Source organism: Fusarium odoratissimum (assembly GCF_000260195.1).
Source record: "Fusarium odoratissimum NRRL 54006 unplaced genomic scaffold supercont1.18, whole genome shotgun sequence".
Classification (NCBI taxonomy): domain Eukaryota; kingdom Fungi; phylum Ascomycota; class Sordariomycetes; order Hypocreales; family Nectriaceae; genus Fusarium; species Fusarium odoratissimum.
The window spans coordinates 140,121-155,157 of NW_022158777.1; the positions used below are offsets into that span (position 1 = coordinate 140,121).

General features: G+C 50.0%; 7 protein-coding genes across 7 annotated transcripts; 3 read left to right on the forward strand and 4 right to left on the reverse strand.

The window, feature by feature from the left end:
• Nucleotides 1-99: 99 nt before the first annotated feature.
• On the forward strand, nt 100-2,602 carry FOIG_10343 (uncharacterized protein). The gene is made up of 4 exons (XM_031210673.1): nt 100-236; nt 289-695; nt 747-1,415; nt 1,465-2,602. Exons 1-4 carry the CDS (start codon nt 162-164, stop codon nt 2,519-2,521), a joined length of 2,208 nt encoding a protein of 735 aa, XP_031059384.1. The 5' UTR covers nt 100-161; the 3' UTR covers nt 2,522-2,602.
• On the reverse strand, nt 2,597-5,258 carry FOIG_10344 (uncharacterized protein; the record flags this gene model as incomplete). Its single annotated transcript, XM_031210674.1, has 4 exons — nt 2,597-2,984; nt 3,033-4,469; nt 4,516-5,122; nt 5,174-5,258. 4 exons carry the CDS (start codon nt 5,256-5,258, stop codon nt 2,597-2,599), a joined length of 2,517 nt encoding a protein of 838 aa, XP_031059385.1.
• Nucleotides 5,259-5,752: 494 nt separating this feature from the next.
• On the reverse strand, nt 5,753-7,634 carry FOIG_10345 (uncharacterized protein). The gene is made up of 5 exons (XM_031210675.1): nt 7,213-7,634; nt 7,050-7,157; nt 6,844-7,001; nt 6,396-6,790; nt 5,753-6,345 (listed from the first exon to the last, which is right to left on the reverse strand). Exons 1-5 carry the CDS (start codon nt 7,542-7,544, stop codon nt 5,761-5,763), a joined length of 1,578 nt encoding a protein of 525 aa, XP_031059386.1. The 5' UTR covers nt 7,545-7,634; the 3' UTR covers nt 5,753-5,760.
• Nucleotides 7,635-7,807: 173 nt separating this feature from the next.
• FOIG_10346 (uncharacterized protein) lies at nt 7,808-8,739 on the forward strand. Its single transcript, XM_031210676.1, has 3 exons — nt 7,808-7,953; nt 8,007-8,339; nt 8,389-8,739. The coding sequence occupies exons 1-3, from the start codon at nt 7,906-7,908 to the stop codon at nt 8,662-8,664; spliced, it is 657 nt and encodes a 218-aa protein (XP_031059387.1). The 5' UTR covers nt 7,808-7,905; the 3' UTR covers nt 8,665-8,739.
• Nucleotides 8,740-8,868: 129 nt separating this feature from the next.
• On the reverse strand, nt 8,869-9,868 carry FOIG_10347 (uncharacterized protein; the record flags this gene model as incomplete). Its single annotated transcript, XM_031210677.1, has 2 exons — nt 8,869-9,731; nt 9,784-9,868. The coding sequence occupies 2 exons, from the start codon at nt 9,866-9,868 to the stop codon at nt 8,869-8,871; spliced, it is 948 nt and encodes a 315-aa protein (XP_031059388.1).
• A 640-nt stretch (nt 9,869-10,508) lies between these two features.
• FOIG_10348 (uncharacterized protein) lies at nt 10,509-11,557 on the reverse strand (the record flags this gene model as incomplete). The annotated part of the gene is made up of 3 exons (XM_031210678.1): nt 10,509-10,575; nt 10,627-11,324; nt 11,435-11,557. 3 exons carry the CDS (start codon nt 11,555-11,557, stop codon nt 10,509-10,511), a joined length of 888 nt encoding a protein of 295 aa, XP_031059389.1.
• An 824-nt stretch (nt 11,558-12,381) lies between these two features.
• Nucleotides 12,382-14,985, forward strand: FOIG_10349 (uncharacterized protein; the record flags this gene model as incomplete). Its single annotated transcript, XM_031210679.1, has 5 exons — nt 12,382-12,496; nt 12,563-12,660; nt 12,708-13,209; nt 13,258-13,847; nt 13,896-14,985. The coding sequence occupies exons 1-5, from the start codon at nt 12,425-12,427 to the stop codon at nt 14,983-14,985; spliced, it is 2,352 nt and encodes a 783-aa protein (XP_031059390.1). The 5' UTR covers nt 12,382-12,424.
• Nucleotides 14,986-15,037: the final 52 nt, after the last annotated feature.

Here is a 15,037-nt window from a genome sequence, read left to right on the forward strand (position 1 = left end):
AAGGTCTGGGGTAAGTGGAGAACCGCAGAGTTAGTGCATTTCCGAGCTCGGATGTCGGGCGGAACCTTCTCTGTGCTTGGAATTTGGGGTAGACCTCAACTTTTCTCTTCCGCCCGACTTCCTTTTCTCATCCTGGCCTGAACTGTTCGGATGAGATTCGCATGGAGCCAAGAAATGGACCCCGTATGCGAAATCGCAAGACATCCGAGATATGTGCGCAATGTCGGAACCGCAAGGTATGCGACAGCCGCGAACAAATGAACATCGGCTAATGAGAATTGACTGCAGGTGAGATGCGATGGCGATCCTACAGGCTGTAACAACTGCAAAAGGCTCAAGTTCAATTGCTCTCTGCTGGTAACAGACTCCGACAACGGAATAGAGGTTCTAGAAAGACGACGCGTATCTAGGGCGTGTATACCATGTCGCGATCGCAAGCTGAAGTGCTCTGGCCGGAGACCGGCATGTTCACGATGTTCGGATCGAGGAAGTCCTTGCCATTACCCTTCAGCCGCGAGGGCTGACAGTCATGACTCTGGCCCGTCGCCTCGTGGTGAACCCTCGATTGCAGCGGGCAGCACCCCGTCAGCCCCAGAATCCGACCGCCATGAATCTCAACACTCACAGGCCCAAAGACCACTAGGCGGTCAACCTTCTTCCGGCTCGATGCCAACACCAGTACAGACCTCACAATGGTAAGCCGTGTCACTACTACTACTCGCGCTTGCGACGCTGATTGGAAACAGGGACCTAGGAATAAGCAAACAAACCGTGAAGCAACACATCGATGCCTACTTCGACCTAATACACCCAATACCTTGTTACGGATTTCTCCATAGAGCAACACTGTTACAGTCATGGTCAAAGAACGAGCTAAACCCATGCGTGCTATCAGCGATATGCGGGATCACATCGCGGTTCATCAACCCAGGCAGTTCTGAACATAGAGCGATAGCAAAGAGATGGATTGAAGACGCAGAGTCACACCTCCTCAGACGAGTTGCCCAGCCTCGGCTATCGGATATTGAATCATGGCTTCTCGTCACGTTGGACCACTACCTCTCGCAGCGCGTCAGCAAGATGCTTGTCTCGATGGCTCTAACATCGAGGCTCGCCTACATCCTTCGACTCAACCACGAAGATCCGCGTCAGAAGTTTCTAGTGCAAGAGCGTCGACGACGACTGATGTGGGCCATCTATATCATGGACTCGTTGTACTCGAGTGGGAAGACGGAGTTCACTGCCTGTACTCCAGAGACTCTCCATATCCGGCTGCCATGTGCCGAAAAGTCGTTTTCCATGGACGCTCCAGTAGTAACAGTGCCGCTGCACTCGAGTCCACATGAGGATATATCCAATATTGGCCTGCTTGGCTACTGTATTCGCGTTTTGGACATTCGCAATCGTGTGCAAAGGTCAGAACCCAGATCTGCTGCTGCATACTCTCGCCTAATCGTGACTTAGACTTACCCTTACGATCACAAATCACCGAGAGCCCATCGACCAATGCCTGCTCGCAGTAGAGTCCATCGAAAACGAATTGCGCCAATTCTCAGCTAGTTTGCCTGTACGATACCATTGGGACCCAGCAGCCTTCTCTCTACGGGCCTTTTCGCCTTCGCGTACCCCATTCCTGATGCTGCATGCTTGGTGGCATCAGACACATTGCGACCTCTTCCGCTTTACAATCCCGGGGTTCCGGGAGGGCCTCCCAACTGATGAGATATTACAGCTGTCACCAGAATACACTTCAGCATGTCGCGAAAAGTGCCTGTACCATGCCATCTCCGTATCCAAGATCCTTGAAGTACCCAAGTCAGTCAGAGGATCGGAGCTGATCAGTGATCCGTCAATTGCGATGTGCGCATTCCATTCTGCGAGGATCATCTCAAGACTTGGACAGTACCCTATGGGCGATATGCCACAGACGGACCTTGTCACCCGACTGACAGCTTGTGCTGAGGCACTGGAAGAACAGGCAGTGATCCTCCCCACAACTGCGATCTTGAAGAAGGGCATTAGCGACTTAGTAAATGATGCACAGCGAGATCGTCATGGACCTTACGCCTGCCCTTCAATCTGGGAAGAGGAAGAGTCAGAGAGCTACAATACAACAGGAGCCTCGAGAGACATCAGTAGCTCCGGGGCCAGAGAAGTCTTTTCCAAGCACAGCGTCACCGAGACGGTTCAAAACCTTCAGTTTCAGCCCGGGGAGCAAGGCGATTCTGAAGACCATGGAGACTCTGCGCAGCCAGCTTCCGAAATGACATTTGGGAATGAACCAGGATCTGCATCAACAGCGAACTTTATGCCTGTGAACATCTCGCCGCTGCCTGAGCCAGTCACTCAGGATCAAGCAGACTTTAGTCTCTACCTCGGCGAGGCTGAGCCTCACTTGGACAACATCTTTAATTTTGGGCTTCATGGTCAGTACGGCTCGGGGCAGCCTGATGTTTTCATGGATTCATTCTGGCCTCTCGCAGATGGGGATTGGACTATGCCAGATGTAGGCAGTATGTAAAAATGTGGTTTTTGCTAAGGTTTTCGAAGAAATTATAAGATGCCTCTTGTCTAACGATGCCCGCTTATACTCAAGCTATGCACCGTTCCAGTACAAGTCCCTCTCCACCTTGAAGCTAACTTCCAAACTGTCACTCGAGCTCCTGAAAGAAGCGGTGTATGTTCCCGCTTCGCAAAGCCAACTATCGGCCGTCTCATCCCAAACCGCGGTGCTGTACTTGTCTAATGCTACGAACGCCGTCGCTTCTTGACCTGGTTCCAAAAATACCTTCTGGAACCCAATGAGCGTTCGCACCGGGCGGTGAAACCTCGACTTCTGGCCCGACTTTGCCGCATCATAAGAGACATACAGCATCACGACTTCGGCACCAGCCATCTTCCCAGTGTTTTTCACCTTAACGCGTACGCCGTCTTCCGCTACTAGGATATTGGATGTTGAGAATGTTGTGTAGCTCAGACCGTGACTAGATACCGTAAGCGGTGGTTTTTGAAGGTCAATGGAGTAAACTTACCCGAATTCGAACGCTGGCTCAATGCCCCGAGCATCAAACCAGCGATGTCCAACGAAAACGTCCTCGGAATAGTATACCCTTCCGTTATCACTTCCAAAACTTAAGAAAGTCGGTCCATCTTGAAGTCTGCTCGGGAATGTGATAGGCAATTTGCCACTGGGATTGACCTTGCCGAAGACCACGTCGGCAACTGCATTGCCCGCCTCATTTCCCCCGTACCAGCTATGCAATATAGTCTTCGCCTTATGTCGCCATGGCATCTCAATCGGATTTCCAGCTTGAGTCACCACTATAGCGTTCGGTTGAGCCTTTAGCACAGCAGAGACAAGGTCGTCGACATGCGGCGGTAGGCTCATAGACTCTCGATCTTTGCCCTCCTTTTCGAAGTCTGCATTGAGGCCGACTACAACGAAAGTGTGCTTGCATTTCTTTGCGACTGTGACAGCACGTCTTATGCCTTCTTCGGGATCAAGCTTGAGACAACCGCCCAGGCGGCATGCTCCACCTGGTATGGGAATGAAGGAGCCGCCTGTTGTTATTGAAGTCGATGCACTACCAGCTTCAACGCGCAGTCGATATGTTTTACCAGGCTTCATCTCATGTGTCCCACGCTCTTCTCTGGATCCATGGCCGAAGAACATCCCGGCATGGGTCTGCGATGTAGCGTTGTCGATGACCAGATGTTCGTCTATATATAGCCTCGAGACTCCATAGCTGGCGAGACCGAATTCATAGGTACCTTCTATATCTGGTTTGTAGTACGCAGTCATGGACATGTAGAACGTCCCACCCCTTTCTGGATGGTCATAGTCCATTAGTTGATATGTTGTATCGGGTATACTCTGCCGGTCAAATGGCTTCCTTGTTTGCCACGCTGACTCAGGCTCATTGAAGAAAGAGATAGAGACACCAGGCATCCCATTCTCATCCGTGACGTGGTCACCTGTGAAATATGGCAACAAGACGTGACCAAATACCCCAGGTTCAAAATGCACATTTGCATTTGAGGGGAGTTGGTCGCTGATTCCTTGAAAGACCGAGCTGGTATAATATGGTCGTAGGTTCGCACTTCCTCCACCGCAGGCTGCAGGAAGTTTGGCGTTTGGTCCAATGATCGCGATATCTTCACAATCTTGAGGATTGATGGGCAAGATTTTGTCTGAGTTCTTCAAAAGCACGAGACTCTCCGTCGCGAGTCGCCTGTTTAGTGCTCTGTCCTCAGGCGAGTCACGAGTTGACTCTTTCGTCGATACTCGAGCTGAAGCAGTGGCATTTCCAAGCTCGAGAACCTTTCTGGCTCGCTCGTCTATCGTCTTGCGACTGACCTTGCCTGAAACGACTGCCACTAAGGCCTTGTCAGCGCGATGTCTTGAGGGACCTGGCATCTCAATATCCACGCCCGCATTGAGTGCATCGGTGCAACCATATGTGCCGTACCTAGACAGTTAGCTTGCGGTCATATAATAAGCAGTGGACTACCTACCAGTCACTCATGACTAGACCGTCGAAACCCCACTCACTTCGCAATACATCTTTCAGTAGCTTCCTGCTTTCCGACACGTGTACGCCATTGACCTTGTTATATGAAGACATAACAATCTTGGGTTTAGCATCCCTGACTGCCATCTGGAAGGGTTTGAGGTAAACCTCGCGCAACGCCCTCTCTGACATACATATATCCGTCGACATCTTGGCCGTTTCTTGATCATTGGCCACAAAGTGTTTCAAAGCTGCCGCGGTGCCCCTGCTTTGAACTCCATTGATTATTGCCGTGGCTAATACACCACTCAGGTGCGGATCCTCAGAGAAGCTCTCAAAACCGCGACCATTGAGGGGTCCACGGACCAAGTTGACTGTAGGGCCTAGCCAAACATGTGCACCTTTCGCATCACATTCTCTAGACAGTAGTTGACCTGCTGAATAGAGAAGATCCGGGTTCCAGGTTGCACCAAGGCCTGTTCCACAAGGGATACATAATGCTGGAACAGGGTTGAAGAATCTCCCTCCTCGGGCACCGTTGGGCCCGTCAGTGCATTTTACTGAAGAGATGCCATGAGATGATATGGCTTGAGAATTCCAAAAGTCGGAACCTGTTAAGTGTTAACAATTACAGATCAAACTATAGATGACTAAGAACGTACCAGAAAGAAGAGAGATCTTCTCAGCAAGAGTCAATGACGCTAGCGTTGACTCGACGTCGATGGGCTGTCTTTGGAGGATATGCATGTTGTCGGATGGTGACAAGGCCAGTATACAGCACCAACAAGAAAGCTCGAGGTATAAACATTCCCCATTTCACTGGAAGCAACAGCACCTAAACATTTCTTTTGCCCCATGATGAAAATGGCCAAGCGTGGCAGACTCGTGGATCCGCGGCCCTCGGATATCGGGGGGAGAACCCCAGTGAGCGGTTCCCCGAGTCCTTCTCGCCAAAGAGGCCAGACACTAGCCAGTTAGTGCCTTTTTCGAAATTGACCTTAGGCGAACCAGGCTTCATGAATTATCCGAGATTAGGCCTGGAATCACTGAAAATTTGGGAATGTTAAGCCTTGCGGAAGACAGCCATGAATGGTTTAATCCGCTGAGGAAGAGATGCGACACCCAAATCTTAATCCATACACTGTTCGTCAAAGGTCCGCAAAAAGCTCTTTATTTGTTATCCATTTAAAGCTGCTCAATCTCGAGATACCAAATAACCAGACATGTTCGAATGAAATAATCTGAAGCCTTACAGGGTAAACAAATTGATACCATCACCAGACTCGCGAAGCTTCTTGTTCGCCTTCTGCAAGCTAAATCTCATGAACACACAAGTCGCAACCGAAAGCGCCGAAAAGGCCATCATGAGTAGATTGGCCTTGATGTAGCGCGGTCCATCACTAGCAGGGAAGAAATAAGGGCTCCAGATATTACCAAGCTGGCTGAGGAGATTGATGATGGCAGTGGCGCACGCTCGCTTCTCAGGCGTCTGGTTCAGAGTTGAACTGGCCCAACTAAAGACCATCGCGTTGGATGAGAAACATCCGCAGATGTAAAGGAAAGCGGCCGCGTATCGAGCGGCGTTGTTGAGTGTGGCAACGGAGATGATGAAGCCGATGCAGGCGACTGCCTGAGGGATGGCGATGTGGTAGCCTCGGTTCTTGCGACGATCGCTGGACCATGCTGTGGCGAAGGCAGTGGCCGTGGCGATGAGATAAGGAGGGGCAGTAAGAATGAGGGTAAGGGTGGTGTTGCCGAGCTTGAACCCCTTGACGATGGTGGGAAAGAAGCTGTTGAAGCCATAGGCACTATGGTTGGCCGTAAGCATGATGACCTATTCACTGTTAGCATTGTCATGAGGCGTTTTGGAACAGCCGGACTTACGAAGACCCAAGTTCGGAGATCCTTGACAGCCATCATCAAGCCCGCAAAGACACCGTGATCAGCATCTGGAAGAGAGACACGGTCTCTGTTGATACGCTCAACAGCCACCTTCTGTTCATCATCCGAAAGCAGCCACTTCATCGCTCCGGTCTTTTGTCCAGGGAAGTCAGGCAGCACGAAGAAGGCAACGATAGCAGCCACAAAGCTTCCGGCGCCCTCGAGGATGAATAGCCACTGCCAGCCAGCCATACCTCTAGCGCCCTCAAGTCCTGATAGAACACCAGCGGCAATGAGACCTGAGAAGGCGGTGGCGAGGAGAACACCAGAGTATAGGATCGCGGTTCGAAGGGCAAGCTCCTTGCGAGGATACCAGCAGCTGAACAGGAACATGGCACCTATGCTCGGAGTTAGTGGACATGTTTGTATTCAGCGGAAGGATGAGACATGCCTGGGAAGAAAGGTGCTTCTGCGATACCGAGGAAGAATCGGATGACGATCAAGTGAGTGTAAGTACCAGCACCAGCAGTAGCGGCAGACACAATAGACCACAAAGCAGTCCAGGCTGGGATGTACATCGATGGGCGGGTTCGAGTAAGGAGCATGTTGCTAATATGCGTTAGCCTTTGAGCTTCGAACGTGAAGGTGTCATTTTACCTGGGGAGTTGCATAAGCATGTATCCGACGTTCAGGATTGACACTGCAACATTAAACTGGTTACCCTTGAGACCAAGGTCCTGTTCAAAGCTGCTGAGACGTGCTTGTCTGAAGGTTGTTAGTGGTTGCTACCAAGTTTCCGCAGTACTTGGCGAGAACTCACGCGATATTGTTTCGGTCGAGATAATTGAAGAAGTAAAGCAGCCAGACCATGGGCAGGAGAGTAAAGTCCAGCTTGCGTACCAGACTCTTCTCATTGGCATCATACTGCTCATGCGTCATACCAAGTCCGTTGCTAATGGCCTCTTCAGCCTTGACTGGCATCTCATCGACGTGCTCCGACGAGAGGGAAAGCTCTTGCTTCTGCTCGGTCATGGCGATAGTCATTCTGAAGTAAGATGATCCAAGAACTGTTGGGTTGAACGGATGTCTCGAAGCCAAGCTGAAAACTTTGCTGTGAGCTTTATCGAAGTTAATTCGAGCGCACAAGTCCATCCTTATATCAATTTCGCGTCTTCGTTAGTCCCCTGAGCTAACCACTGCCAAAAAGTCTGATACTGGACTTCCCCAGCCCATTCCCCAAAGTTCATACCCCGCATTTCCCCAGACTCGTTTGTTGAGTGTCTGGACTCGAGGAGCACTCCGTGAGACGGAAGAGTCCTCCTGGAGGAATTGACCAATAGGAACCAGCCCATTTCAATTCTTCCCCACGGGGGCAATTAGCGCGTCTTTCACTCTGGGCGGAACGCGGAGCTGTCCTCTTAGCTTTGAATCAAAACATCTAAGCATCGGCTTCTCAGCATACCTTCGCAAGCCAAGCTCCCACTGGCTCTTCATTTTACGGAAACAATTCATCATGCCATCCAAAGCCCGCGAGCTGTTGCGCAAGTTTACATCATGCGACGTAAGAGAAACCCCGCAAGTATTCCAGCTCCAACTCCCCTAACCATTTTCTAGATTGGAGATGCGCTGGTCAAGCTTAAGCATCCCAGAGGGGGCTTTCTTGATGGCATAAAATTGCGGTCTGTCGACTCGCAGACCCGTATCTTCGGCCCAGCTGTCACAGTGAAGATGGTTGAGGCAAATGATACAAAAGCACCCAAGCTTGACAAGCACTTCGTCGACCATAATGTGAAAGGGGGAGTCATGTATATCCATCAGCCTCCCACTGTTGCCTCTGCTTGCTGGGGTGGCCTCATGTCCACTCGCGCTAAGTATCTGGGTGCGGAGGGCGTTGTCATTAATGGAAGAATGAGGGATGTCAACGAGCATAGAGAGTTCAAGTTCCCTGTACGTATTGTTTCCCCATTCTTACTAAAGTTGAGCTAACTAGGTGCAGGTATTTTCCAAAGGTCAATCTATCTTGGGATCCAACACGTTCACCCGGGCCTCCGAGATCAATGTTCCGCTCCAGTTCAGCGGTGATCTGTGGATAAACCCAGGTGATATCTTGGTTGGAGACGCTGATGGTGTTGTTTCCGTCCCCCCCTCTCTGATAGAGCAGGTCGTGGCTTTGTGTCAAGAGCGAGCTGAGATTGATGAGAAGATGTTTGCAGAGCTTCGGAATGGCGCGGCTATGGGAGATTTGATCCGTACTATTCGTAAAGATAAATAGACCTCACACATGAGATTAGCAATTACTGCTGCATATACTCAGACCAAATGCAGCTTCAAGGCACTGTACCCCCCCTGCAGTAGCATGTAATAGGCTGTTAGGGGTAATTAATGATGACAAGTAGTAGATATAGATATAAACCTCGACCTGATATTCATTCTGTTCTGTTCTAAGTATTTGCGCAAGTGTATCTACAGTTTCTATCTAGCCAAACAATGTCTTTGGGTTATCGACCATCAACATGTGCCATTCTTGGTCCGACAACCACTCCCGCAAACTCCATAGCCACGCTTCATCATCTACCTCCAAGAATGGTGTCTCTTTCATAGCTTCTTCATGACTTCGCACCTTCATCCTCGGGGTATGCGGCCAGTCACTACCCCAAATGACCTGTCGTGGATTCGCCTCAACAAGAGCTCGTACAAGGAACTTCAGATCGCTGTAGTGTGGACTCTGCTCGCTGACGCGGTATGGAGCGCTGAGTTTCACATAGAGAAGACCATCTTTGACGAGTCGTAGGATGGGTGCGAATCCTGGCTGTTGAGTTGGGTCTTGTCGGTACTGAGCTGGAAGCATACTCGGCGCCTTGAGTAGTCCGAAATGATCTGTGATGAGGGGCCGACCTGTTGGGGCAACTTCCTCTCGCACAAACGTCTCCAGGGTGTCCCAGAAGTCAGTTCGAATTGTTGTCATTGTGAGACTCCAAGGAAGTGACAAACGTGTTACCCGTTCAAGGTACGCAAGGAGAGTCTTTTTCTGGAGCTCTACGTCTTCCATCGCGTTATAGTGATAGAGATTCACACGAAGACCACAAATTCCTGCGGCCTGCATATCTTGTATTTCGTCATCAGTAGTATTCTCCGGGTCAATGACACCAACGCCTGATGTACTAGACTTTCCTAGCTGGGTGACGAAAGTCTTGAGCGAAGTACAGTCATCGCCGTACGATAGCCCATGGGTAAGCACGGAATTGGTGATACCGAGTTTCTGTCGGAAGGTCTTGAAGGACTGGACTGTTGCGGCCGGGGGCGTCAAGTGACGGGTTGGGCTATAGGAAAAGGTGGACGCTGGTATAGTGTTAATCAAGGTCTTCAAAGGTATGAAATCAAGAGAACATACGCTCGAAAATATGGTGGTGAGTATCCCAACCGCCGTTTGGGAACAGCTCAGCTTTGGTGGACTTGGTGAGAACTTGGGTCGACATATTTCTTCGCTGCGTGATACCGATTGAACGAGAGATCATTACTGGAAGGATAGGAAGACTTCTTCAGCTTGTGGGCCCAGAACAGTCCTTTCTGGGCCTTTTAGTCAATATTTTGAGCCCATTTCTCCAGCGGCGCGTCGGTCATGGAACCATCCCGATCAGCGGTGGCGGTGTCGGAGCAGTCCATATCTGGTGGATCTAGCCCGATCAGACATGCGCTGGAGCGGAACGGACTACTCCTTGCGCTGGAAGCGTGAGCTCCATAGGAGTAACATGGAGGGCTGCCGGTCAATGATGAATTGACGGTCTAAATTGATTACAGCATTTACAAGCATAGATCGCCTAAAGTACAACGGAAATCCGGCATCTCTAGTATTTTGGCTGCTGATGAAGCCTCCAATGCCTCATGTCCCCTCACCGCTCGGCTCTACTACCACTGGTAGGAAGGCCTTGGTGAACCCCCGAAACCAGTCTGATCATACATCGATTTTATCTGTAGCGGAACAGTGTTCATTGTGGTTATATTTCCATTTGGGACATCAATGTTCAACCTGTGCCTCACGTTATAATCATCGGGAACTTATAAGCATGACCTCATTGATGCCACTGTAATTTCATTCGTGTCAAGTCGGATATACAATCAAGTGCATACCCTTCGATAGACATTTCGTTGAATTTCCAAAAATGCGAACATGCACATCGTATGCCTGTATACCATTAGCGGTTAATTTGTGAAGAACTATTGCCGACATACTTACGGCCCAACTCGTAAAAAGCTCGGTACCCATCCTCGAAAGATCCAAGTACCTCCTTCTGCCCGGAACGCTTCTCTTGCCGTAACTGCCATACCTGTCCCTGCTGTAGACATAGAAGACATGACCCTTGTTTTGACAACATCCAGAGGATTCGTGATGGTCACTGCAACTACAGCTGCTAGAAACGCGGAAAGGGCTTGTACTGCGGGTGTCTCATCTGTCTGGCTATAGTTGATGATACACCCTTTTATGATATCATAGCTTGCAAGCTGCCCTGCCGTTTGGGTCGCAGCACGTGTACAGTTAGGCAGCCATCCTCTCATGTAGGCGCCGATACCTTCTTCCCGTGCCATTCGCAACATTCCGTCACCGACATGACGATAGTTGTGCCTTTGGTGAGATGGAAGTGACCCATCGTGCTGCATTCTCACATTTAGAACATCGGCAAAGTTACCAGCAATTCCACCCGCGAATCCAGAACACCACGCAGTGGCAAGGAGAAAGTGACTGCTGGGAGCAGGACCAGCCCTCGACTTGAGTTCCTCATAGATGCCAAAACGAATGCCCGAATATGTGAGTTGACGCACAATTGATGCTGTTAGACCACTGTACAAGGCTGGTATGCCTTCATCACTGATGATGGTCTTGACGGCCGAAGCAAACGACGGGGCCACATTCACTGTACGTGTCTGCAAACGGACCTGCACACGAAGTCTATCGTGAGTTGATTGAGTAAAAGATGAATTATGGGAAAATTTACCTTGACTGGTAAGTTTGATTAGCTCCGTTCAACGTCAAGAAAACATGTTACTGTACCAAGATCAAGAGGATGAGTGACGCAAGCAGCCAAAGCGCTGGCACTACCGCCGAACCAAAATGGATATTTGATCTTGGTATCCCCTGTGGTTTCTTTGTGTGCTGAATGGAGGGTCATCGTCTCACAACCTCCGGTCCGCTGTATGTGGCCTTAAGTTCTCGATTCGTGAGGCCCAGTATATGGCTCGTCAATCTCAACAATATCATCAAGAGAATGAATAAAGAGTATGCGAGGTCAATCGGTTCCCCATATCACAATTAAAAGGCAATGCTCGGAAATCATGGTACCTCAGTTTTGGTCGGCGGATTGTCTGTTCGCCGATTAGGTGAATCCAAGAGTCGGCGACTGTTCATTTACAAGGATCTTTGCTACGGGCAAATATCACTCACGGTGGGGACCTTCAAGGTAACAGCGCATCAATTAGTCAAATAGAACGTGCCAGAAAACTGGCTGAGCCAATTTTGTGTACCTATGTTCATCAGCTTCAAGTGGTCAATCATCCGAGTTTGTCGGATGCAAGGAGCCTGATACCGGTGTCAACCATGTTTGAGAACATCTCGCCTTAGAGCCAAGGTAAGAGGAATTTCTTTGATTAAAACCTTCTCAGGAGATACTATTAGCTACGTATTGATGCCCTTTTCGAAACTGATATACCGCTCGTCTGGTAAGCATCATTACTAACTCCACCAAACTTCCTGGCCGTGAGCGATGGGAATATTCACAAGAAACAATTATGAACAACATTTACTCGGGCAAATATGCGAAGTTCAAATGCATTTTTGTTTATATCAAGACTGTCGTCTTGCAAGAGAATGTCGAGGACGATAAGTTGGGTAGCTCATCTGGTGGCTCACACACGTGACGCCTCTCTCAGCGGGGTCATCCACTGTCATCTTGAGCAATTGTCAGCTTCACCAAACATTCAGCAACAACAGCCAACCACGTCTTCCCCCTTGACTGACCCCTGTAAACCTGCCATCTCCCATGGCCACGCGTGTCAACGCACCTAAAAAGGTCCGCCTGGCCTGTCGACGCTGTCGGGTCCGTCGCATCAAGGTGGGAACCATTCCCTGCTCTCAGTACCCTCCAGACTAAAGTCCTCTTCTCCTTGGCTCGTGTTAGTGCGATGGTCAAGTACCCGCTTGCACCAACTGCGCGAAGGCTGGGCAGGTCTGCTTAGACGTGGACAGCCAGAACTCTGATGTTGTCATTCCTCGCAAGTGAGTACGCGTCACGATATCGTAGAGTGTTCACTGATAGTTGCAAGTTTCGTCTCTGCCGCCCGCGAAAGGATACGATGGTTGGAAGACATCATCAAAGAGCGTCTACCAGACGTAGACCTCCGGTCTGGCCCTCAAGTTGATGCTTCGGCTGATCCAACAGCGTCCTCCCAAGATGAGAGGATCCCGGAAGATGCAGACGTCTCAACATCGTCAATCCCACCAGTGCCAACAGTCTCACGCAAGCGATCAGCAGAGGCGTCGGGACAATCTGATCAAGATGAATCCTTTCCAGAACGCGCCCATTCTGTCGCCGTCAACCTGGGCATGCTTTCTCTCAATATCGATTCACCTCAAAAACACTACCTTGGCTCAAGCTCGGGGCTTCTCTTCACAAACCTCATCGGAGCATCCCCGCCGAGTGTAGAGTCCACGCCCCAGGGCCCCCAAGGGGATAAGTATGCCGGAGAGCTTGAATGGAGTGATGATGCCGTTGCGCAAGATCAAAACAGGAAGTATCATCGAGAACTTTACAATCTTCTGAAACAAGTCAGTCCCTCCGCCTATAGTGCGTCGATGTACCCTAACTATCGATAGGAACTACCGTCAAAGCATAATGCTCTCGTATTGATACACACATACATCCGTTGGATCCATCCCGACTTCCCCTTCCTAGAGCCCCTCTCTCTATTCAGTGCCGTTGAAGCCATATATTCCTGCCTTGATGGCATTCTGGAATGCGATATCTCTTCTCACGGATGGCCTGCTAATATGCCACCGTTTCGATGGAACGGAAGAGTGGTAGTCCCCGGAGTCTCCAATGAAGAGGGCGTTACAATGTCATCGGTTGCCTTTATTCTCTTTATGGTCTTCAACATCGGGGCCCTGGTCAAGGTGCGCTCACGTAACTACGACTTTCCGCCACAACGCTTTTACCGTGCTGCCCTTCATTTTTCGAAGGAAGGTTTTGCACATATTACCTTGTCCTCAATTCAATCTTTGATGATGCTAGTCATGCATGGTATGCTTACGCCAGCAGAGGTCAACCTGTGGACTTTGGTGCATCTTGGGCTTGCATATTGCGTTGAGACTGGTATACATCGAGAACAAAGCCAGCCGAACCCAGACCACTTTGCCATGCTGCAAGTCAGACGCTTCACCTTTTTTACGATCTACTCCCTGGATAGGTAATGCTGCACAAGCTCGGACATTTGAGATCATGCTGACTGTGTCAGGTCCATTTCATCAATACAGGGAAGGCCGCTTGGCTTCAGGGACGAAACATTCGACGTCAAGATACCAGAAGCGTTATCGGATCCCGACGAGAATATGCAGGGGCCACTTCCGCCATCGTTCGTAACTGCAGTAACCCATTACTCGTCATATCATTTCAGATTGGACCGTATCGTGTCCGACATTAAGCTTCACCTGTATCACCTGCCCGGTGATTCTAGCTTCTTCCCATGGCCGGACAATCCCACGGAACAACAGACCAGGATTCAGCAGACTTTGCAAAATTGGTGGGAGGAGGTCTCAAACGATGCATTTGAGTATCCCAGTCTTGATAACCGACAACGGGAAGTCTGGAAGATAAAGCTCGGACTGAAGTACCATACAACGATGGTCTTACTCTTCCAACCATCCCAGGTCATTCGGCAACCCGCTTCAGAGGCGCTTCAAGTCTGCTTTGATAGTGCAGCTGGTATTCTAGACGGTTATCAAAGGCTCCATGATCTTCACGGCCTTCATTTTGGATGGAGGGCGGTACAGAATATTTTTGCAGCTGGCGCGACCCTGATCTACTCATTCTGGACGTCGCAAGCTGTTCGGGAGAAGGCATCACCAGAGACAATGTCAAAGAATTTGCGAAGCTGCTCTACCCTCCTCACAATCGGCGGCGAGTGGTGGCCATCCGCAAGAAGTGGTCAAGCCAGCTTTGGCTCAGTCGCAGACTTGACTATGAAGAGACTGTACATGGCGGATGCATCTAACAAAGCTCCGCGACTATCTCTACAGCAAACCGCTTCCGGTAGACCAAGAGACGGAGCCGACATTGGAGCAACCGGACCTCAGAATCAGCCTCAATTCTCTGACGAGAATGGCCAAGCAGTGGCGATTGACACAAATGCAGCGTGGCAAAACCTGGATCTGGATGCTGGACACAACCCAGACCAATTTTACTGGCCGTCAATTGAGGGCGGATTCGACCCGGAAATCGAAATGTTCCTAGAGGACTTCAACAGATCCGATTTCACCTGGAGCTTTCCACTTAATGACAATCAAGATCTAGACCTCTTTGGAACGGACTCAAACCCCGGCTTCTGAGCTTGGGTGCTGTATCACGATACTGTGAATTGCGGGGAACGGAGCAGTCCGT

Excerpts from the sequence above, each read along its gene's own strand:
- FOIG_10346 (XM_031210676.1), top strand. The coding sequence starts at position 7,906 with ATGCCATCCAAAGCCCGCGAGCTGTTGCGCAAGTTTACATCATGCGAC. Across the intron at positions 7,954-8,006 it reads GCAAGTTTACATCATGCGAC|ATTGGAGATGCGCTGGTCAA; the intron begins GTAAGAGAAACC and ends ACCATTTTCTAG. Across the intron at positions 8,340-8,388 it reads ATAGAGAGTTCAAGTTCCCT|GTATTTTCCAAAGGTCAATC; the intron begins GTACGTATTGTT and ends AACTAGGTGCAG.
- FOIG_10345 (XM_031210675.1), bottom strand. The coding sequence starts at position 7,544 with ATGGACTTGTGCGCTCGAATTAACTTCGATAAAGCTCACAGCAAAGTT. Across the intron at positions 7,002-7,049 it reads ATGCTTATGCAACTCCCCAG|CAACATGCTCCTTACTCGAA; the intron begins GTAAAATGACAC and ends AACGCATATTAG. Across the intron at positions 6,346-6,395 it reads ATCTCCGAACTTGGGTCTTC|GTCATCATGCTTACGGCCAA; the intron begins GTAAGTCCGGCT and ends AACAGTGAATAG.
- FOIG_10343 (XM_031210673.1), top strand. The coding sequence starts at position 162 with ATGGAGCCAAGAAATGGACCCCGTATGCGAAATCGCAAGACATCCGAG. Across the intron at positions 237-288 it reads CGCAATGTCGGAACCGCAAG|GTGAGATGCGATGGCGATCC; the intron begins GTATGCGACAGC and ends AATTGACTGCAG. Across the intron at positions 1,416-1,464 it reads ATTCGCAATCGTGTGCAAAG|ACTTACCCTTACGATCACAA; the intron begins GTCAGAACCCAG and ends ATCGTGACTTAG.